Source organism: Sphaerodactylus townsendi, linkage group LG12, assembly GCF_021028975.2.
Source record: "Sphaerodactylus townsendi isolate TG3544 linkage group LG12, MPM_Stown_v2.3, whole genome shotgun sequence".
Lineage (NCBI taxonomy): Eukaryota > Metazoa > Chordata > Lepidosauria > Squamata > Sphaerodactylidae > Sphaerodactylus > Sphaerodactylus townsendi.
Window position 1 is genome coordinate 36900559 of NC_059436.1, and position 23294 is coordinate 36923852.

The window sequence follows — 23294 nt, forward strand, 5'->3', positions numbered from 1 at the left end:
CATTTCTTCTACCATGTAAGCACTTTGTTCTTCCTTTTTTTTTTTTAAAAGAGGACTTTCATAGAACTGAATCCCGAGGTTCCATTTGTCACTACAGACTTCATCTGTCACTGCTAACCTCATGCTTGAGGAGGTTGGTAAAGGTTGGTGGCAACAAGGTCCGTAATGACATTTTTATACAAAAGTTAAAAAAAAGAAGACCAAAAAAAGAGGAGAGTTTGGGAAGGTCACTGATTCACTAAGGTGACTTCACAGGAGGGAGGGAGGGAGGAAGGGAGGGAGGGGGGGGGAGGGAGGGAAAAGAATACACGATGGCATCCCGACTGCCATGTGTGTATTTAAAATTTAAGCAGGTAGCTGGCAACGTCCAGGCATCACCTGGTAAAAGCTTTTCAAGCTACCTATCACAACCCAGCAGTGATAACCTTATGATGCTGTCTTGTCTTGAGACAGGCCAGTGGTCCACCTAGTCCAACGTGATCTATTCTGACATGCAGCAATTCTCCAAGGTCTCATGCCAACACCTTCTTTTTACTCGGAGTGAACCTGCATACAAGGCACATCAGCTGAAGGACCCAAGAACAGTTCTGGCTGGAGCAACCAAGGACCTATCTAGTCTAGCATCCCATTCCCCAGAGTGAATGATCAATTGTCTCCAAGAAAACCACAAGCAGGACATGAAGAAAACAGTCCTTCCCACACACTGCTACCCCTGCCCCGCCAGTACTGGCACTGACTTTGAACAATAAAAGTTCCGTTTGGATAAATACCATTCACAGGTCTATCCTCCATGACTCTGTCAAGTCTCCCTTTTAAAGCTATCTAAACTAGAGGTCATCTTATGGCAGTGAATCATCCATTGTGTCAAGAAGCAAGTGAGGTCTCCCAGACTGTCGTCCAACACCTGATCCATTGCACTTGTTCGACAACTATTTAAGTATTTACTCAAATCTATTCTAGTATTTACAAAACAGAGAGCCAGAACTTACTACATGCACACTACAAGAAACAACAGTCCCTAGAATGATCTGAGCAAAGGTAATTTTTCCATCTTATGTGAAATTTGAAACATCAAACTAATGTCCCACCTGCCCACTGTCATCAGTGAAACCAGAAGAAAAAAGAGTAGGTTTTTATATCCAGTTTTTCTTTACCCTAAGGAGTCTCAGCGCATCTTACAATGTTGATTATGTAAGCTGCTATGATTATTGTTGCCTTATACTATAGCTTAGGATGTTATGATTATTGATGTTCTTGTTTACAATGCTATGTTTATAATGTCATGTTTATTGATCCTATGTTTATTGATGCTTTGTTGCTTGATGTTATGATTACTGATGTTTGCTGTTATGCTGTCGTTGTTCACCACCCTGAGTCCTTCGCGGGGAGGGCAGTATACAAATCGAAAAATACAATAAAATACAATGTTCCTCTAGTCCAGTGGTCTTCCTTAGTACCCGCGACCTTTTAATGCAATTCCTCATGTTGTAGGTGTTGACTAGCTAACATTTATCCATTTTACAGATGGAGAGCACTGATGCAGAGAGTCTTAGGCTTATCTCAGCAGAGATTAGGCCCCAAGAACCACTACTCTAGTCTCCCTGCGAGAGAACCACTACTCTAGTCTCCCTGCGAGAGGCACCTTTTGAGGTAGGTGGGACCAAGAGGGTTCTGAGAAAATTGTGACTTTCCCAAGATCACCCAGCAGATCACTTAATGTGGAGGAGTCGAGAATCGAACTGGAATCTTCAGATTACAGTCCGCCTCTCTTAACAGCTACCCCACGATAGCTCTCAAGACAGGTGCCAGGTACCTCCCACTTCTGACTTCAGTGAGAAACCTTTCCTTGTGTTCTTTCAAAGGGACTTTGGCAGCCAACCTTGTTTTTGAAAGAAAAATGAGATCAAACACAATAAATAAATAAATAAATAAATACATAGAAGGCAGTGCTTCGAGAAATTGGAGGCATTTAGTAGTAGGGAGTGGAAGGCCAGTCTCTTACTGGCAGAAGGCAGGTTGGATGTTATTTATTTGGGAATTTATCAAAAGAAGCACCCACAGCAAAATTACCCCGTCTGGGCTTTCCAGTAGAAACACACTGTAGAAGAACATACACACACTTCTATATCTCACACACTCTTTATACACTGCCTTTCCAGTCTGCAGATCCAATGAATTAAGCTTTGCTGATAAAAACTGACATCATGTAGGGGCTCAAGTATCAATTTTCTCTGGGCCTGAGAAGACGTTACTTCTCCTCTCCTCTCCCCACTCACACAAGAGCTCAGCATCAGGAGTCAAGAAATCAGCTTCCAACTTTATGCTCAGTTTCATTCATATACCATAATATAGTAATTTTGTGTGTGTGCAACATTACATAGTAATTTTTTTTGGCAGGGGTTGCCAGATCTTGCGTGTTAGGTGCTCTAAATGGGTTACTTACTGTGATTTTTATGATTTTAATTGTATTTTTTAATATAGTGATCCCTTTGTGGGACATTCACTGTAACCTGCCTCACAAGTTTTGGCTAAGAGCAATTGTGAGAGGAAAATGTTTAGATAACAAGAAGAATCCCCGCATGGCCACTACCTTGTCATGGGGAGGGGCTTGCGTTCTTTGATGACGTTGAGAACTATGCTGGAGGTACTATGTTCCACCAGAAGGGTCTCCCAAGCCAGACAGGCCTCAACCGAGAAATCGAACTAAGAATGTCCAGCAGCCCATATAATATGGTGAAATAAAGACAAGAGAATTCTATATCACATTGGTCATTGCACAGGTTAACATGCTAAGGTCCTTAGGTATGCATTGACAAGTGGGCTACAAGTGGATCAGCCATCAAAAATACAGAGAAGCACAAGAAAACATGAGAAGGTCACAAAATACCATGACCTGAAAATCGAGATGGCACAAACCAGCTGAGGTCATCCCAGTGGTCACTGGCACCCTGGCCATCATTCCAAAAACACTAGGGCAGCACTTGAAACATCTTCAAATCGACAAAATTAATACCTGTCAGATTCAGAAGGCAGCCCTGCTGGGATCCGCACGAATACTACCCCGATACATTAAAACTTCCTAGGCCTCTGGGTGAGGCTCAAATTGTAATGAAAGGCCAACAACAACTATGAAAGGCTAAAGAACTGGCAGGTGAAATCAACCACAACCACACAGTCGAATCAGCCCCCCTGGACTTCTAGACCCAGCTTAAGAGTACAATTTCCTCCCTGCACTGGAACACTGATGCCTCAATATGCCAGTAAGGCACCACTCCGCCCCTTATGCTGCTACGAATGCACGCACCTTCTCCCCTAGACCACACAGATTTTTCTATAAAGGCCAGATCCTTGAGTTATCTCAAAAGGCCATTATCTAATCCAGGTTTGGTTCTTGGGGCTGGGGCTTCATGATGTGATAGCTGTTTTAACTGGAGGTTTTTTTGTTTTTAAACCCTAATTGCTAGTATTGAAAAGAGGTAAAAAAACCCCAGCATACAAAGATGACAGCATCTCCAGCACTATAAGGCTTCCCTGTGTTACATAGCCAAGAAAATAGCTTAATTAAATGTCATGAAAACATCACCTTCACTGAGATGCTGCAATAATTGTTTTTAGGTAGTTAATTGCAAGTGCACTGCTTCCCTTATTAAAAACAAAACAAAAACGAAGTTGAGAACTCTAGTAACAAGGGCACAATTTATATAATTTCTTAGCTAATGGGTTGGGCACTGAGAATTACTGGCCTAAGGTTATACTGACATTTTGGAGGGGGGCAGAAAGGATAAATTTTGATAATCAAGACATTCACATAATGATAGTTAAATTACATACAGACACCTGTGTCTACAGTGCTTGGGAAGTTACTCCCACCAGGTGCCAGGGAAGGTGGGCCTGGGAAGCTGAAGTAACTTTTCAAGGGGTTACTCGATAGGTCAGGGTGAAAACAGATTAAACATTTAAAGAGCAATGGGGATACTCTAAACCTGCCAGTAGCGCATTGCACAGACATGGACCTTTTTTTGTCAGGAACTTCTGAAAAGTGTGTCTTAGTCTAAACTAGGGATCAGATGGGGGGGCTTGCTGCAGAGGTGCCTGAAAGTAGAAGCATTTAGCACCCACAAAGAGAAGCATGCACTTGAAGTAGGTCTCCTCTCCCTACCCTACTAGTCCCAAAGCAGGTAGTCTTAAAAAGTTCACAATTGTTTTTTAAGAAGATGAAGGAAGACTATGTAAAGACCTGCATATACAACTCCCACCCACAAACACACAAAGCATGACTGCCGGCGAGACTTAAGAATGATAGAATTTAACCTACATGCTAAATTATCTTATTCCCTGGAATAAAAGAAGTTTGACCCCCATGAAACAGATTAAAAGTCACCAAGCAAAAAAACGAACAAAAGGGGTGGGTGGGGTGGGAAAAGGTATTGGGGGGGGGGGGGGAGAGTGGAAAAAGCAGAACACCATTCATCGCAGCTAACGACTTGTTCATTATGAGTGATGATGGATAAAGACTTCTCACGCTGAGATGAAATCAAGATTTATATGCATTGTTTCCTCTCTCAACTTGTGGGAAGATCATCATCATCTAATTCTATCTCTGCGGCCAGCGATGGGCATCCGGAGAGCCGGTTATCAAACGGTGCAGTCAGCTGGCAAAAGCCGGAACGTGCGGCTGGCACATCTGGACTGAGCCGCCAACAGCCGAGGGTGAACGATGACGTCTGGCAAGGGGCCAAATTGCTTGCAGACGCTAGCAGGTTCTCCTCTACAACCGCCCCTTACAGCATTTTTCTTTCTTTCGCTCCCTCTCTCTCTCTCTCTCTCTCTCTCTCTCTCTCTCTCTCTCTTTTTTTTTACGAGAATCAGATTTTCATTGCTTCATTCAATTGCTCTCCACTGCCATTTTTTACAGCTCTTATCGTCCCCCGGAATATGGCCTTGAGACAGCTCATCCGTGTCCTTCGCTGTGTTATCTCTTCTAACTTTTATTAAAACTTCAGCTTTCATCTGAAGATAGCTAATTAAATCCGTGACAGATTATAGACTCGTTTGAGGAAGAAGCAAAAAAAAAAATGGTACTCAACTACTTTTTCTAAACAGAACCCTGGGCGGGGGAATTATGTTCTTTTTCCAATGCAGTTAAAACTAAAGGGGAGGAGGGGGTAAGGTGGGGGGGGGAGAGAATAAGGAGCGTTTCATTCATTTAACCAAGACAAGATGCTTATCTCCACCTAGTCTATAAGATAGGTTTATATTAAAGTTCTTTGTGGCGTGACAAGACCCTTTGCCATTTCTCACCATAATTATTTCCCGATGTCGGGAAGGATTTTCTCAGCCTTGGGGCTTTAAGGCCATACCTACTAACATGGACAGAAAAAAAAATAAACCTACCCTAACAAAAAGAACTGCTGTTTTGAAGCTACAGTTTTAAATACTGAAACTGTATCTCTTAAGTATGTCATTTCTGAATTACATTAACACTGTATACAGAACAGATGAAAACAATGTTGGAAAGGTTTTGACTGAATGGCTCTCTCATGATTTATAAACATAAGAAATCAAAATATGATCCCCAGTGTTGGTTGTGAAAATGCTCTAGACCTGTGACTGCAAATATTTGTTATTTAGTATTATGAGCAGGGTCCAACATTATGTTTTTGTAACACGCATTTTAACGTATGTATAAAGAATCATACAAGAGCTACAGTCAAAGACTCAACTCTTTCAAAATGCTGAAATCCTCAAGCCCAAGTTGCTGGTTCACTGTCACCACGTGCTGAGAATTTGTCGGGGTCTTCCGACATTGCAAAGACTTTCAGCCTTTTCCTACATTAAAGCTTCAAGGAAGAAAAAGTAACACAAGATCCTTGTATCAGGGCAGCTAATATTAATAAACCCTTGCTTTCAAATGACTACAATGAGGTTTGGCATCTATGCCATTTGGGATGATGGTGGCATTCCAACAGCCCCAGAATGCATACTTTGCCTGTTATTAAGCACTTCTGTGCTAGGCAGAGACATGTTTATAAAGTTACCGTTTCAATTCCTATCTGCTTCTGACATTAATCTTAGAAAAGCATGTATAAGCTGTGAAAAAGCAAAGACCCTGCTCACTTTTCCACCTCCTCTCAGATGAAGAATATCAGCCTTTGGTTTTTACTGTGACAAGGCCGTTTGCAACAAAGGAGACAAAAAATCACAAAATCAAGGATCAGGCTTTTACCATCAATGCTCGGCCATCACCCTCACAGGTAGCATCTTTTCTGTTAAATACCTAGAAAAGGAGAAATCAGTGTGTACAAAACAGCTGGGAGATGTGCTAAGGGGGGGGGGATTATTTGCCCTGCTCACTGGGAAAAGCAAATTAGCATTTTCCATGGCAGCAGCAACAAACAGATTTCAAAGAAAAGGAAACAACACACGGACAAAGGAACGCCCCTCCTGGAATGAGTGTGACAAGCACTCCCACCTGAGCCTCGCAGGGATCCTTTCCTCCGTTTCAAGGCCTTTTGTAAAATGTCCTTCATGGTGACCTTCATGCTGTCCACCTGGATAAGAGAGAATCCATGCGCAGCATTTCTGCAAGGGAGAGAAACACACACACACAGAAAACATGGTCAGACCACATTATTGCAAAATGGTCACCAGAGGGCAGCTTGTGGCAGGCAAAGCGTTGGGACTGCTATCCAGTGTTAGATGTTTTCAAGGACAGGGAAGGAAGGAGGTGGGGGTGGCGGGGAATCCCTTTAAGATAACTAAGACTCCAATATGATAGGTGTCAAACTCGTGGCCCTCCAGATGTTATGGACTACAGTTTCCATCATTCCCTTGATGATGGGAACTGTAGTCCATAACATCTGGAGGGCTGCGAGTTTGACACCTATGTATAGGGAATGGTTTCTATCACTACAAAAAGAAGCAGTTGCCATAGGTTTGGGAGCACCATATGCCTTCCGGGTGCTGCAGGAAGTCATCTGGACTCTCACAGAATCATCACACATGTTCCTCTTACATTTTGTTTGAGTTTTTGCCAAAAAAATGTTAGTATAGAGTAAGATAATATGAATGGGATGATGTGTTTTTGAAATGATCTTATTTATTTTGAACTTCCTTTTCCCTTGCTGGAGTAAAAGTGTTCTATTTGCTAAATATCACAAACAGGTCTAAAATGAAATTTAAACATACTTTTAAAATGTTTACCCTGCAGACTTCATACAGCTCTAAAACCACCAAAATCATGCCATAATAAAACGGTTAGTCTTTAAGGTGCCGTAGGACTCTCTGTTTTTTTGCTACAACAAAAACACATCTACTCATCTGGAATATGTTCCTGCCACTTGGGAATCCAGGTGCAGCTCTGGGAATCCAGAAGCACAGAAAAATGAGATCAGAACAACAAAAGCTTCCAGGGATTTATTCCTGCTAGTCAGTGGCACCTCTACAACATCTGCATAAGAGCATCAGATATTTCACTGGCATCCAAGCCTTTAAGGAAGGGAAAGGTGAGGTGCTGGTCCAACACAAATGTAGCATGAACCAAAGACACTCTTGCTTCACGTTTCCGCAGTTCACATCCTGTGATTTCTAAACCATGTGGGAGGGGACCATGAGGCTCTTCAGAAGATGATCCTTGATGATATGAATAATGGCAAGGACCTGGCATCACCTAAAGGCAATTTGCCTGCTTCTACTGATCTTCCTCAGCAGCACACAGCTTCAAAGGAGTGTTAGATGTGCTTTAAGGTGCGCACTAAGGTTGTGGGTCTAATAGGCGGTGCCAGTGTCCCAAGTGAACTGAATGCATGCTCTGAAACACCCCCTAGAAACTTCTGCAATGCACAAAAGTTCCATGACAGGCAACTGAAATGTTCCCCTGGAAAGGATGGGGTTTGCGAACTACTATTCTAACACCGGATCACCCGCCTTTTCTCTGCTTCCCCATTCCTTCTTCAGTTCTCTTGATATTTAATATCAGAAAACAAAAGGACAATGGGGTGCATGCCACCCCTCACTCACTCCCCCTCCCTCTGCTAGGGTGAGTGGGCCAGGTCCAGATGCCAGGCCCCTCCTTGCATGTCACCCCTCCCCTCCTCTCCCTCTACTAGGGTGGGTGGGCCATGTCCAGATGCCGGGGGCCCTCCCCTCCCCTGCACGCTACCCCTCATTCCCTCCCCTCCCTTGCATGCCACCCCTCACTCCCCTCCCTCCGGTAGGGAGGGTGGGCCATGTCCAGATGCTGGGCCTCCTCCCCTCCCCCCCTTTGCTTGCCATCCCCTCCCCCTCCCTCCACTTGGGTGGGTGGGCCAAGTACAGATGCTGGGCCCCCTCGCCCTCCCTCCTCCCCTTCCTTACATGCCACTCCTCTCTCCTCTCCCCTTCCCTCCCCTCGCATGCCACCCCTCCCCCTCCCTCTGCTAGGGAGGGTGGACCATGTCCAGATGCTGGGCCTCCTCCCCCTCCTGCTTGGTGTCATTTGCAGAGCACGCCTTGCAGTTCCTCTGATGGAATGGCATTTCTGCTTACAGAAGAGGCAACAGTGATCTCCACTGATTTCCCCTCCCAATTGCAGACCCTTAACTTCAGCCCTCTGGACTATTCCTGAGGACCTATTGACTTCAACAAACAAAATTATAACAAAAACAAACCAATTTGCACAAATAATGGCTAGCACTCAAAAGACTGAATATTTTAACACTTTACTGTTACTTGCTATTCTGTGAATAGAATCTACCCCAGGGCCATGAAACATATCATGCCCACTATGCACTGTAAATGTGAACCACAAATGTGAACCATATCATATACATAAGCTTCTCTAAGCTACTCTGAAAATCCACAGATGAGCGGCCAGAATCCAGTATTAGGCTGGCTTCGATATCTTCAAAGGCTTGTGTGCTCGTGGTATTTTCAGTTACCATCAAAAATGTTGAAGAACAAGTCTTTCACATGATTCAGGTTGGACTGCGTTTGGCTCTGCGCTGCTAGTCTCTGAACAAAGACCCCTGAACAAAATTTCAGCAAGCTCAGTAGAGCTGCAGCTGAGAGAGGAAGGCAGGAACATTCCTCTCCACTAAGTTTGTGGATGGTTGAGAGTCATCCTAATAATCAGATGTAGTTATCTCTAACAAGAGCATTACTTTCCTTTTTCTAGAGTGGAGCACCTTATTTCATTTTCCAGAGGGGTGTGTGTGTGTGGGTGGGAGGGGGAATGGCGTTCAAGGCAACACCAACTCTGGGCGCCCCCCCCCCCCACATCCCACGTACATTAGCCATGGGCTGCCCCTCAGCCTGGTCAGGCTCTGCCAGCTGAAGGAGCAGCCTGGCAGGGCCAGGCCAAGGGGAGGGGTGTGGGGGGCCATTCTCCACCCCGCACGTGACCAGCTGGTGTGCGCCTGGGGATATGTGACCCCACATGTCCCTGTGAGCGCTCCGCCCCTGTCACTCTCACACTGGCCAGACTTTATTGCTTTAAATCTTTCCTTGGGTAGCTGGCTCTCTAGTCTGTGGTCCTTCCCTTGTGCAGCAATAAGCCAAAGACGGCAAAAAATGGTCTTGCCACCCTGGAGAGGGGCAGGGAAGGATGCACCTCCAGGATTTCAAGAGTTCTATCCCACTTTAGGTCTTCCTGCCATGGAACATTTTGAATTTTTAGAGACATTAGAAAATTACCTAGACTTTTCCCCGGCAGCCTCTGGGGACATGAAATGTGTTCCTCCTCCCCTTTAAAACCCCCAGCCAAGTCTCACTGCTGGATCCTTTCAACGGACAGCTGGATTCTGGCCATGTGATGTGAGACTGGAGATGCAATTTGATCCCTTGGTCTAAGAGGAGCCTGTGCAACCTGTGGGGGGTGGGTGGTAGCACATCTGGAATCTAGAAAAACACGTAGAGGGACTGGCACACATTTATGAGCATTTATATGTTGCTTCAAGGATCGTGCTGAAATGTGTTTATTTTTGCAAGTTGCTCCATGCTCTGAAGAAGTGGGGCAAAAAATATCCTACACAAAATTGTTAAAAAGCTTCTCAGCAACATCACGGGGACAGATATACTGTAAAGGCAGAAGAAAGGAGAAAGGAAAGGAACAAGACAGGATGAAAGAAAAAAGACGCATGTTGGAGTGGAAAATAATGATTTTTTTAAGGCGCAGAAGAATGTTGTTCAAAAATATCTGAAGGACCCCTTCCTGTGTTAGTTACCAGCTAAAATGACCAACACCAGCAACTTTCATTCTAGGGATCTCCCTACCTAGCAGTTCCTTTCAATTATAGAACAGTCAGGCCAGATCCATTCTGGAATGGGGGTGTCATTCCCTCAATTTCCGTCTGGCTCAAAAACAAGTCTCCAGCTTTATGGAGACACAAAATCTTTCAGGCAGGATTCAACTGGCTGCTCTGCCAAATAAATGCCTCCAGTGTTGCATGTAGGCCTTTGCATTTTAGATATAAATACAATAGGTTCTTGTCATTTTCCATGGACTTGCAATGGTGTATGTATTCCCTGTACCCCATCTCATCTCTTGCTGCAGGCCTAACTTCAGCTGAAGCTTGCTTCCACCCCCAATTTAAGTTAATTAAAAACGGCAACCCTTCTTCACCTTGGTTGCATCCACAATGGCCTAAATCAGGGGTGTCCAATTCCTGGATTATGATTCCCATCAGACGTAATCCATGATCACCTGGAGGGCCAGAGTTGGACACCCCGGGCCTAAATATTTTCTTCCATGTTCAAAGACCACTCACAAAATGGCACAGTTTGAGGCTTGCATGATACATTGTGGCAGCAATTTCAGAACTTGGCCAAACTCCAAAGTAAATGTTAAGAAAATGAATGGAAAGCTAGGTGACGTCAATATATGGGAGACAGGCAAAGAGCTCTGAAAATAAGTCAAAGAATGAATTTGAGGCCGGGGTGGGGAGGGGTGGGGGCTCTCTGTTATTTTAAAGCCTTCTTAAAATCTATTGCCTTAAAAGCAAGGACCAGTTGATAAAATAAATACATTGATATAAATAAATAAGTTGATAAGAACTGGGCGAGGGAGGACAAGACAATCCCACCAGGATTCTCGGTCGTCCACCGGTCTCGGATAAAGGGGAGGGGGGGTTGCACGGGCAACATTTGTCCGGGAGGTTTTTCTTTTTCAGAGCACTCCTGGTTCCAACAATCTTCAGCACTGTATGTGGAGGCCTGGTGTGGAATTCCATGGAGAGTTTGGCTGCCTTGTTGGTGTACCAGCTCCCAGCATGCCAGGAGACAGCCTGCCAAAACTGCTTGAGGACATATCTGAGTGGACCTTGAGACACTCAAGGCTCCTTGTCTTGGGTGTTTTCAACATCCATATAGATTTGGCCACATCATCACAGGCAGTAACCTGGTGTCTTCCATGGCAGTGCTGGGACTCTCCCCAATTGAAACGGACTGCACCCATCAGGCTGAACACATGGTACAATTGATCTTTGGGACTGGGGTGGATGTTGCCTTGAAGTCTATAGGTGGAGTGCTGAGATCAGGCCACTTTGCTCTGAAGGCCCAGGTAGATGGCAGAACAGCTGCAGGCATTCCTGGAGGACACGTCAAATGTTGGATCGCTTCCAGTCTGGTTTCTGGCCTGGCCATGGGATGGAGATAGTGCTTGTTGCCATCACAGATGAGTTCTGGAGGCACCTGGACCGAGGTGGGTTGGTACTGCTGGTGTTTTTAGATTTCACTGTATGTAGATCTACATATGGTGGGATCAACTCTTTTAAGGTGTCTGTCCACACCCAGGTCCCTCCCTCCCTCAGCATCTGACATGGTTGATCACCATCTCCAGGCCCACCTAATCAGTTTCAAGGTTTTGGTTATAACTTTTAAGGTCCTGAGCAGACAGGGACCATTGAATCTGTGAAGTTGCATTACCCCATATCGCCTATGGAGGGTGCTGTGGTCAGCCGACAAAAACCTCCTGGTAGTCCCTGGCCCCAGGGATGTGCATCTGGCCACGACCAGAGTCAGGGCCTTCTCTGCCCTGGCTGCAGCATGGTGGAACTCTCTGTCTGTTATCATCGAGGCCCTGCAGGATCTTAAACAGTTACGCAGGGCCTGTGAGATGGAGATGTTCCGCCAGGCCTCTAGTTGAGGCTTCCCAATGCCATCAACAGCCTCTCCACAGAGACCAATGGAATTCCAAATGAAGTACCGTCTTACGTAATCCCCCTTCTAAACCCACCCATGCCTGGACATTTTAATATGGGTCCAAGTTCCTGAACTGGGTCAGAAGAGTTTTTATGGGTTTAATTGTTCATCATTTTATAATTCATATTTTATACTTTATAAAGGATTGATATAATTATAACTTTTTAATGTATTAGTGTATTGTTTTAAACCTGTTGTACACTGCACTGAGTCTGACATTGTCGGGGTAAGATGGGATATAAATTGAAGATAGAAGATGGATGGAAGGATGGATGGATAGATGGAAGGCTAGATAGATGGATAGTTAGAATAAAATAAAATAACCAGGAGATAAGTCATTTCCACTTCTAGTTGCTAGGGGTGTGACATCACATATTTAAGTGCTTCCTTACCCTTGCACATAGAAAATTATCAGGGAAAAATTTGCTTAGCCTACTTAGAACCATAGAGTTGGAAAGGGCCATACAGGCCATCTAGTTCAACCCCCTACTCAATGCAGGATCATCCTAGAGCATCCATGATAATTGTTCATCCAACTGTTGTTTGAAGACTACCAGTATGGAGGAGTTTACCACCTCCCTAAGCATTGATTCCACTGCTAAACTATACTTATTTTAAATTTCCTTCCTAATAACCAGCTCATACCTTTCTGCCCATAATTTATACCCATGACTGCAAGTTCTATCCTCTGTTGCCGCCAGGAGCAGCTCCCAGGTCTCCTCTCAGTGACAGCCTTTCAAATACTTAAAAGGAGTAACCACGATCCCCCTCAACTTTCTGAATACAGGCATGGTTCTTCACCCAACAGGAAAACATTCCTGGGTGCACTCGCCTGACAAGTTAGTTCAGCTCAGAAAAAAACCCCTCTGATTTTGCTGATCATGTCAACTGGTCTCGAAGGTCCTTCAAGTAACACCAAAAAGAGAAGACAGGGTGGACGAACACAAAATGGCGATGAACTTGGCATTCTGAAATGTTACTGAAAAGCTCTTCCCGTCATGCATGGTCCCCCACCCCACAATATCCATGACTGGGATAAATTGCCCTTTTTCAAGAGCAATCCCGCCTCCCTCCCCAAAACCTGCTGCTGGATTCAATTCTATATTAACTTGGACACGCCTGTCCTTTGTGAGTTCCGTGGTCTGAGAACTGTCAAGTTAATTGCTCTGAGCAACTCTGAATCATGGCTGAACCTCAGCCATCTTTTACCTCAGAACCTGGAGCCTGTCCCAGAACCAATCTTAAAAAGTTTATTTTAACTGATCAAAGCAAAATGAGAGGGGGGGAAAGGGAAGTGCCGGGGGGAGAAAGCTCCGCACGTTTGACTATATTTAGTGGAACTGTTCAGTAAAGAGAGGTCTTGGCAAAGGTTGCAGAATAGAAAGTGCAGCTCGAGATTGTAAACGTTGGGATGTTTGTCCTGGAGTCAGGCCAGGTGGACCCACGTCAGTCAAGAGACTAAGGCTGACGGCCAGGGTCTAGCTTGGGGGTTCTGTGCTGGAAGAACCCAGCATTGCTGCTCCAAAGTTTGCACTGGGTTTCTGTGGCCTTCCTGGCAAGGTTCAAGGTCTCTACTTTTAATCGTGGAAAGTGTTATGGGGCTGGAGACCCCTGTAATTCCTACTAGCACAATCTCTGCATTTTAGTTCTTGTTTGGGCTCCCCCTCTTCTGATTCAGCTCCTCCTGCTGAGCTGCAAATCTCTACACTGCTTCCTCCCTCTTTCCCATTTCCCCTTGCAGCTGGATTTTAACCCACGTTGTATATCAAGTTGCTGCTTTCTCTGTAACACCCCCTCCCCTTCTTTCGCCTATCTCTCCTAAGTCCAGTCTTCCAATCTGGCAGTCACCAGGAATTTCTATCTATGCAGTGATGGCCAATTTTCTCTCTAGTGTGCCACAGGTCAAGTCCAGTGAACTTGAGTGCATAACTCTACACATTACCTACGCATGTTCCATGCTTTGGAAAGATTCTGCCTTTTTTTCCTTAAGTAGTTGAAAACAGGTAGCAACAAACAGCAGGTGGGAATACAAAGACATGAATGGTGAGCACGATTCAGATGTGATGCCAAACCGTGGTTTGACGGTGCCTGAAGGAGCCTGGAAATGGTGCTCATGTGCTCCCACCTCCCCTTGCACATCCTGGGCTCCGACACACCAAAGTCTGTCATTACATTTGAACTGACAAAAGTATGGGCTTGCACCTGGATCAGTATGGTCCAATTCCAAATGAGAAACAATCCACAGTTTGCCAGGCAGTCAAAAACACATTGTTTGTGAGCTTCGATGTAAAAGAAAACTGTGATCATTCATTGGCCTGTGCTGGGTGAGAGGGAAGAGCAACATCTTCAGGTTCCTTCTAGACTCATTCACATAGCACCAAACCAAGGTCAGGCTCCCAAAAGCTCTCCCGTTCCTTTCGTGCAAGCCACAAAATCCAGGTAATGAGACAACTTGTGGCACTTGAATCCCAGAAGATGACCATCCGTGGTTTATGTTAACAGCACTTTGCAGACTGTTTTTTTTAAAACTATCCCTTTGATTTCTTTATTCTCCCTCTCTACACCTTACGTGTTCCATTTTGTGGACTTTTAAAAAGTTGTACAGGGTCTTACACAATAAGCACCCAAATAATTTAACAAATATCTTCAGTAGAAACTGGCCATTGGATGGATCTGTGGATATGCACGTGCTGCAATTCTGAAACTCCCCGGCATCACCACGGAATGGATGACTGGGCAGGGAACTCTTACCTGCTGTTTTTAAAAATTCCTAGCAAATAAAGATGACAACGCCCCACCACCACCACCCACAACGGAGTCCTGACCCACAAGTGGAGAGTATAAGACATCAAAAACCCAGGAGAGAACATGGAACCCCTTAACAACATAAGAGTTAATGTGCCAATCTTGTGGTCTTCCAACCAAGTAGATACAATTAATGTTCAGAGACAAGGCAAATACAGTTAATGAGCAGAAACAGTCAGATCCTGTGCTTTATTCCTGGGATCTAGTGCCCTGAGGTGCAGTACCTTTATTTTACCTTATCATAATCTTAGAGGCCTTTATAAAAGGGTGCCAGATGAACTCATGGAGGCTAGGTCCATTAGTGACATGGTCATGGAAAGTCTACCTCTGAGTACCAGCTGCAACTAGAGGAAGCACTGGGCCTACTTGTGGGTTTACTGGGGGCACTGGTTGGCCACTGTGGAAACTGAATGGGATGGGCCACTGGTCTCATCCAGCAGTGAGCTTACATTCTTTCATTAGGACCACCAACCACTACATTTGCACTAGGCTGTTTTTAAAGAAAAATACAGTAATAGCTGTCAACCATGTCTTGAGGTGCTGAGTTCCATGGGTTAATTGCCCATTGTGTGATGAGTTATCTCCTTCCTTTTGACACTACAGCAAATCAGTTTCATTGCCTGGCCTGAGCTCTACTATTAAGAGAGAGGGACCAAAAATTATGGAGTGCTTTTCTGAGTAAATAGAACCACGGGGATCATCACACCAATTAAAGATCAGCACTTTCTTCTATGTATATATATTTTTTTAAAAACACTAGATCAGGAGAAACCCCGTCTGTTGGCTTCCCCCTAACCTTCTTCCCTCGCAATCATTTTACGAAAACATACCTGGGTGACAAGGTTAAATCAAGCAAAGGAAAATCCCTGGCACTTATCATCCGCCGGCATTACTGATAAATTGCACAGTGGAGGAATAAAGGATTACCTTCTGTATTTTTTCATTACACTTTTCTTTTGTTACAGAATACATAAATCCATTGTGGCACAATGTAATATGTATCATCGTGCTACACCTGTGGACGCTTCATAGCGGCTGCCATGTCTGTGCAGTCAGGAATGATGAGTGAACCCCCCGTGAATGTTAATGATAGTGATCATTCTGAGGTAACTTGGCTTTCCATCTTCCTTTACAGCCTCGATGCTGGAGCCAGGGTGGCAAGGTTCAGGAGAGGGAAAATGAAAAAACAGGGGGAGAGAGAGAGAGAGAGAGAGAGCCGAATAAGAACTCCAGCTCCTCAGAAAAATGTGTGGCACCTCACCCTTAGGTTTGGCTGGGCCAACTCCATTAACATGCAGAGAAGAAACAAGAGAGGGGAAAAATAACCCTAGCCCTTCTCTCTCTAAGTCTGTGCAAAAGCGTTCCTGTGATGGCTCAGTCCACTGGCGAGAAGAACACTGGCTGGAAGTCCAAATTTCAGGTCAGAGTTCATCTTGATTCTTAGAAGCTTCCAAATGGGTGCTTTTGCCCACTGATGGCCATTTTTCTTTTCTTTTTTTAAAATTAAATCCTATCTTACAGACCCAGGGAGATGCTCAAGATCAGACACAGAAGAATTGATTATGAAAGGTGTGTGTAGGTGTTGTGTGAGACGTATTATGGTACATAATTAGAAGAGGTGGACTGGCCCAAGACATTTTGGAGCCTCAGGCAGAAAACTGTGGATTCAAGATAATTCAAGATACTGAGTGGGCTTTACCTGGGGTAGATGTATCCAGTAATTAGTAAAGAACTTTTAGATTCCAGAATATTACACTCCACAAGCTGCTGGCCTAAATGGAATTTTGATGTGATCAAGTCTAGAAATTGTGGCTTAGTTATTGCTTATCTCAACGCTGTCCCTTGATGTTCACAATAGCAGAACAATGACTAAAGCAGGGGTGACCCTCTTGCACTTTCCTGTATACCTGTGTGTCAGGGAAGAGTTCTAACCCATGTTAGTGACAAAATTGAAATCTGACAATTATTATGAAAACTGGCTGTTGTGGATTTTCCAGGCCGTGTGGCAGTGGCCTGGTGGTTTCAGCTCCTAATATTTCACCCCAATTTGTGGCTAGCATCTTCAGAGACATGTCACGGTAAGGTGTGTCCACATCTTACCGTGACGTGCCTCTGAAGATGCCAGCCACATTTGCAGATGAAGTGTTAAGAGCTAAAACCATGAAAGAACAGCCACACAGCCCGGAAAACCCACAAAATCCAGTTACTTCCAGCTGTAAAAGACTTCAACAGTACATTATGGAAGCTGTTAATTTGTAATAAGACTACTGGTATGTCAAATATTCCTCCAGTTTCACTAAGCAGGAGCACATTTCCAGAGAAACATGTTCCATTGATGAAAATAGACCTTTTAAATTCTTGTTTGCCTTTCTGTATGATAGGTGCTGTGGTCTCAACACTATCCCCCTCTTTTATTTCATTTATTTTGAAAGCTTAATTTTAATTCTGCTAGTCTTTAAAGTTTCGCAGCAGTTTTTCACCTTTTCTTCAACAGACTAGTGTGCTAACTTCATTGGAATTTATTTCTTCAAGAGATTCATACTCTGCCTTTTTAATTTATAAAACAACCCAAGGCAACAATTTCTTCCCTGATGGTCAAAAGGCTGACTGTAGACAGGAAGGGGTCACATAGGATGATGTCACTGTGCTACAGGGTCAATACAATTTGGTTACATGACGACGCCACTGAAGATAAATGAAGTCAAGTGACCTCATTAACATTTTTGCGAATTGCCAAAAAATAACTCTGTGAGGTACCACTCAAAAGTATGATCTTTCAGCCATTCCCCGATATGTAGTAAAATGACAGGCAACACTGAAATATCAGAAGAGATAATAAATGCAGATCAGAATTAAGTCACCCAATGTGGTCCAGAAAAGAATCTGTGCAGGAATATGCAGCCATACTCTTGCCTTTTCCCCTCTGAACTATGTGTGCCAGACTGATGCCTGTGAGCAATCCGGCTCCAGTTGCACTGTATATAGTCCTCAGACCATTGGAGCATCTGATGAAAAGCATCTGATACAATGACTGCACTCTGGATTAAGACACTTAATTTGAACTGAGTTTTCCCTGGAAGATTTTTTTAAAAAAATCTTGAAACAAGTTGCGGTTTTCATGTTTAGTATCTGATTTAAATGTTCACATGCAGACAAATACGCAGGGCTGCTGCTGGAAATGGAAGTCTTGAATTGCGCTAGTAAGTAATGTGTAAACCGCTGTCATCAAGTTGCACGTGTCCCTGCTCCCAATTCCTGTCAGTGTGGGAAGAACTGACGCACTCAAGACACAACGATGTTGCATCGTACTTCTTTACTTTATTGAGAAAGGAGGGGCCACTACGTTTTCAGTGACAGCCGGTGTTTTAGCTCATGTTTCGTTCTGCACTCCTTCCCTTCACAGTTATGTTGGTCAGGGACTCCCTTCGTGCTATGTTACAAATGAAACATCTGGCTGGTATAGAGTGAAGCCGGGATAAGGGCCGCCAGTATTCAGCTTAGAAGACCCACCGGGCAGTTGTACTCACAAGGAAATGTCACAATAAATAGCAGGGGCAAAACCTGATCAGAGCCAACCACCCAAGGATTCTGCTTGAGGAGGAAAGAGTCCCACCTAGTCACCAGCTTATAGAATTGCTTAAAGCCACATTAGAGTCTGTTTAGAAAGATCTTGCTAAAAAAATCAAAGCAATTTGTCCGGGGGAGAAGGGGGGGCGGCGGCTCTGGACCAAAGATGCTCCTTTTGTCCCATTCCAAAACCCATTAGCGTGCTAGACTAATGGCCACTTCTGAAGCCAGAGATAAGCTGCCCTCAAATCTTCTCAGCATTATGCTTTGCCAGAGTCAGCAGAACTTGCCAAATTTAGTGTACCTGCTTACAAGCTTGCTCGACTGATTGTGCCAGAAAAGAAAATAAGACACAGATGTATTTGAACGCTTGGAGATGCCAGTGAGAGAGACAGCTAATGGCTTCATTTCGACCCTCCCCTACCAGCTGGGCACAGGTGGGGGGATAATGAGGTGCCTCTCCCTAATCAAACTCAATTATTTACTACTCTCCATAACCACAAAGACATTTACTCTCAGCTCAGAATATTAAACTCACTGTGGGCTACTCCCAACCTCTGCCACCGAACATGTACGAGCGAACTCCAATGGCTGAGAGTTTGCTTTGGAACGAACCTTTGCCTCACAAAGTTCTGCAAACCATTCCTGCTAATCCAAGATCCCCCCCAACCAAGCTCCATAACGGTTAGCTGGGTCAATTATGGCACCTCAGAGAGCAGATCTAACACAAATGCTGGATCAACAATGTCTGTTGGATGCTGCGGTTGGTCTGTGCAGCAGGGAGTAATAGTTCGCAGCTCCTTAAAATCAAGTCTGAATGCTTTTTATTTATTTTTATTTATTAATTAGGCTTTTATGCCGCCCCATCCCCGAAGGGCTCTGAAGTAACCTTATAACAAGTCCAACTACTGGTCCATCTAGCAGACTGTTTTGTTTTTTCTGGCACAACATAGCTCTCCGAGGTCTTGAGCAGAGACCTTTCTTGGCTCTGCTGTTTGAGTAACCAGAGATGGAGCAGCAGTGGCATAGTGGTAAAGAGCAGGTGCATTCTAATCTGGAGGAACTGGGTTTGATTCCCCGCTCTGCCGCTTGAGCTGTGGAGCCTTATCTGGGGAATTCAGATTAGTGCGGAAAGCAGCAGCTGGACTGTTGATGGGGGTTAAGTGTTTTGAACGTGTCGCCCCAAATTTCAGATAGCTACACAGGCTGCCAGTTCATTTCCATGTACAGTTCAAGGTGCCCTTCTCAGACCCTCATGTCTGAGAAACTGCTTCCACACATATCTGCCTCTGAGGTAGCCCTGATCGTCAGACCAGGGTTTACAACCTGTTTTCCCCTCCTAGGCTTCTGCTAGGACAGGGGTAGGGAACCTGCGGCTCTCCAGATGTTCAGAGGAACTGGCTGAACTCCCATCAGTTTCTACCAGTGCATGAGGTACGGCCATGCTGATTGGGGGGCCATGCTGACAGAGGCTGATGGGAATTGTAGTTCCTGAACATCTGGAGAGCCGCAGGTTCCCTACCCCTGTGCTAGGAGCACTGAGGAGCAGCAGTGGCGTACTGGTTCAGAACAGGTGCATTCTAATCTGGAGGAACCGGGTTTGATTCCCCGCTCTGCCACTTGAGTTGTGGAGGCTTATCTGGGGAATTCAGATTAGTCTGTGCACTCCCACACATGCCAGCTGGGTGACCTTGGGCTAGTCACAGCTTTTTGGAGCTCTCTCAGCTCCACCCACCTCACAGGGTGTTTGTTGTGGGGGAGGGGGAAGGGCAAGGATATTGTAAGCCCCTCTGAGTCTCCTACAGCAGAGAAAGGGGGATAGATATCCAAACTCCTCCTCCTCCTCCACCACCACCACCACTACTACTACTATATACTGGAGAAGGGAATTGCATGTAGTCTCCCACTGAATCTGCCTGCACTCAGCTGTTGGCAAAAAATGGTATAAACTGCCATCCCCCTGCCTTGACAAGGGCTCCTGATCTGTCACATGATATTTGTGTTGCGGTGTCTGCTACCCTGTCTTCATTGTCTCCTAGGCATGATTCTACGAGCTGGCTTTCAGCTCTGGTTCTCTCTCCACAGCAATCTATTAGCTAAATTAAGAATACCTCAATTATTCCATTAGGGTGCCACCACTGAATGGCAAGGGAATGTGGAACAGTGGATGGCCAACAGATGCAAAACTCCTCTCCCATGTGGATTTGCCAACCCTCTGGCACATAGACTAAAAGATGAGTGGTCACAACTCAGGGGCAAAACACATGGCTTTGTTAGGAGCTGGTCCCAATTACAGTCTTTGGATCTCAGGAGGAGGACAGCTTGATACTTTTCTTGCACATGCATGCAAAGTAGACTAGAAAAATAACTTCGGTATCAAAAACTGAATAACACTAAGATTTTTCAATTGTCAGAAATGTATGCCCCCCTAAACCTCCCCCAAGCTCAGAGATACTGTGACCTAAGGGTACCAGTAAAGCAGAAATGTTTTCCAAATTACCTTCTTTTGTGTCCATTTCCCTGTTTGTGATACATCACAGCCAGGGCTGCATAAAAATTGTATATTGGCAGTTAGAGAGACCCAGCACAGAATCCTCCAACCTGAGGATATCGCTTTTTAAAAAGTTTCTAGTCCTTAAGACTGCAGAGGTAAGCCTGAAATTCCATGAGGCAGAGTCTTGCAAAACCTCAGAAGTAGGAGGTGAGGCTGAGCTAGAATTCTGGGGGCAGAGATGAGAAACAGGTTTGTGTGTGTGTGTGTGTGTGGAGGGGGATGATGCAACAAGCATCAGTGTCCAACACAGCCCCCCTAAACCTCCCCCAAGCTCAGAGATAGAAAAATCACACATGCACAATAAGCCATGATATGCAAGTTTGAACCATTTGTTCTTTAGGAGAAGACTGGGATAAAAACATAAAAGACATAACTTCTGCAGGTTGATGGCTTTTCTGGGTACAGGTTTCAGACACTTGAATCACTGGCTGGGGGGGGGGGGGTCTTCTGCCGAATGGCTGCTCCTATAAACAGTTCTGAGCCACCCACAACCTTTACTCTTCCCAATTTCTTGCCTAAAGGTTCCTTCTTCTGAAGAAACACAGCAGTCAGCGCAATAGAAAGGCCAGCGAGGGGACAGCTACGCCTGAGGAACAAAGCTCCACCCACTCTCACACTGTCGCTCACTTGCTGCTCTGCTAGTGGTTAAGATATGAAAAACTGGGGTGGGGGGTGGGACGGGGACTGTGACCTAAAGGTACCAGTAAAGCAGAAAGCGGAACTCACATTCGGACAAAAAGCGACTGTTTGGCAGCCAAGCCGGGTGACGAGTATTTCTCGACCAGTGCCAGTGTGCTGAAGCCGAACTTGTGAATGGGTTCGTTGCAATCCAAGGGTGGGAAATCCGTGTCCACTTCACCATCGTCCTCGGCAATGTGGAGACAGTAAGCATTGACATTGTCGCTGAAACAAACCAAAAGGTGAATATATGAAGCTGCCTCACAGCAAATGAAAGCCCAGCTCAGTCTAGCCCAGGATTATCATCTCACTGGCAGCAGATTTTCGCCACCCCCACCCCCCATCCCAGAGTTTTAAGGTAAGACTCTCTGAGTTCCATTAACTGGACATGGCAGGGATGGAGCCTGGCACCTTCTGCATGTAAAACATGGACCACACTATGGAGCCACAGCCCTCCCGGTGCAAAGAGCATTTAGAACCTTCAGGGGAATGTAATGGCTGGTTCTGCATTTTTTTCTTTTCAGTTTCAGTCACAGCACTGATATCTGTGCAGCAATAGGAGCCTCTTTAATCAAGAGTGGGTAAAGGAATTCCCTGATTTGGATGGTCCAGGCTATCCTGATTTTGAGAGACCTCTGAAGCTAAGCTGGCCTTGGTTAGTACTTGGATGGGGGACCATCACCAAGGAAGTTCTATGCAAGGGCAGGCAATGTCTAACCACCATCTCTTGGAGTCACCATAAGTTTTCTGTGACTTGATGGCACTTAAAACCACTACTGCCAAGAGAATTCCTTTGCTGGTAACTGATGCCCACACAACTGGGGCAGGCTGGGGTGAAGCAAAGCCAGCAGGAGAAATGACAGTTCACATATGTGTATGGCCCTTCTATCCCAATGCAGCACTGGGGCATGTGTGTAAAAAGCATACTTCCCATAACAACAAAAGCTGTGTAATAGTGCTGGAGAACTTGCACACTGATGGGCGTGCTTTTAGTTTGGTCCAAATAAAAAGTTTGATGAGCCTTTTGCTTTTGGCTTTGGACCAATACCAATATCTGCAACTTCTTTCCTATTCCATTCCTCAGGATCAGGGTTAGATAACTTGCTGTCTGCTCACTTAACTCAGGAAGTTAGAACTTATTTGGTCCAAATAAAAAGTATGATGCGCCTTTTGCTTTTGGCTTTGGACCAATACAGATATCTGCAACTTCTTTCCTATCCCGTTCCTCAGGATCAGGGTTAGATAACTTGCTGTCTGCTTACTTAACTCAGGAAGTTAGAACTCAGCACCTAAAGGGCAACTGTGGGATGGATTATGCAGTCTTCGACCAGCGACTGGACAAACACTTGCCAGGGATGCTATAAGCTGATCTTGCATTGATGAAGGGGTTGGACTAGATGGCCCATATTGCCCCCTCCACCACTTTGATTCTAGACTGAGGTTGAGGATTAGGTGAGAAGGAATATTTATCCAACAAGCTCAGCAGTCACAAACTACAATACTTATGGGAAAC

General features: G+C 45.0%; 1 protein-coding gene across 1 annotated transcript in view; it reads right to left on the reverse strand.

Annotated features, from left to right (window-relative positions):
* Window positions 1-23294, reverse strand: part of MAPKAP1 (MAPK associated protein 1) — a 179138-nt gene that overhangs the window by 69393 nt on the left and 86451 nt on the right. The window contains 2 exon segments of the mRNA XM_048513260.1: window positions 6473-6582; window positions 21830-22006. Coding sequence (XP_048369217.1) covers window positions 6473-6582; window positions 21830-22006 — 287 coding nt within the window.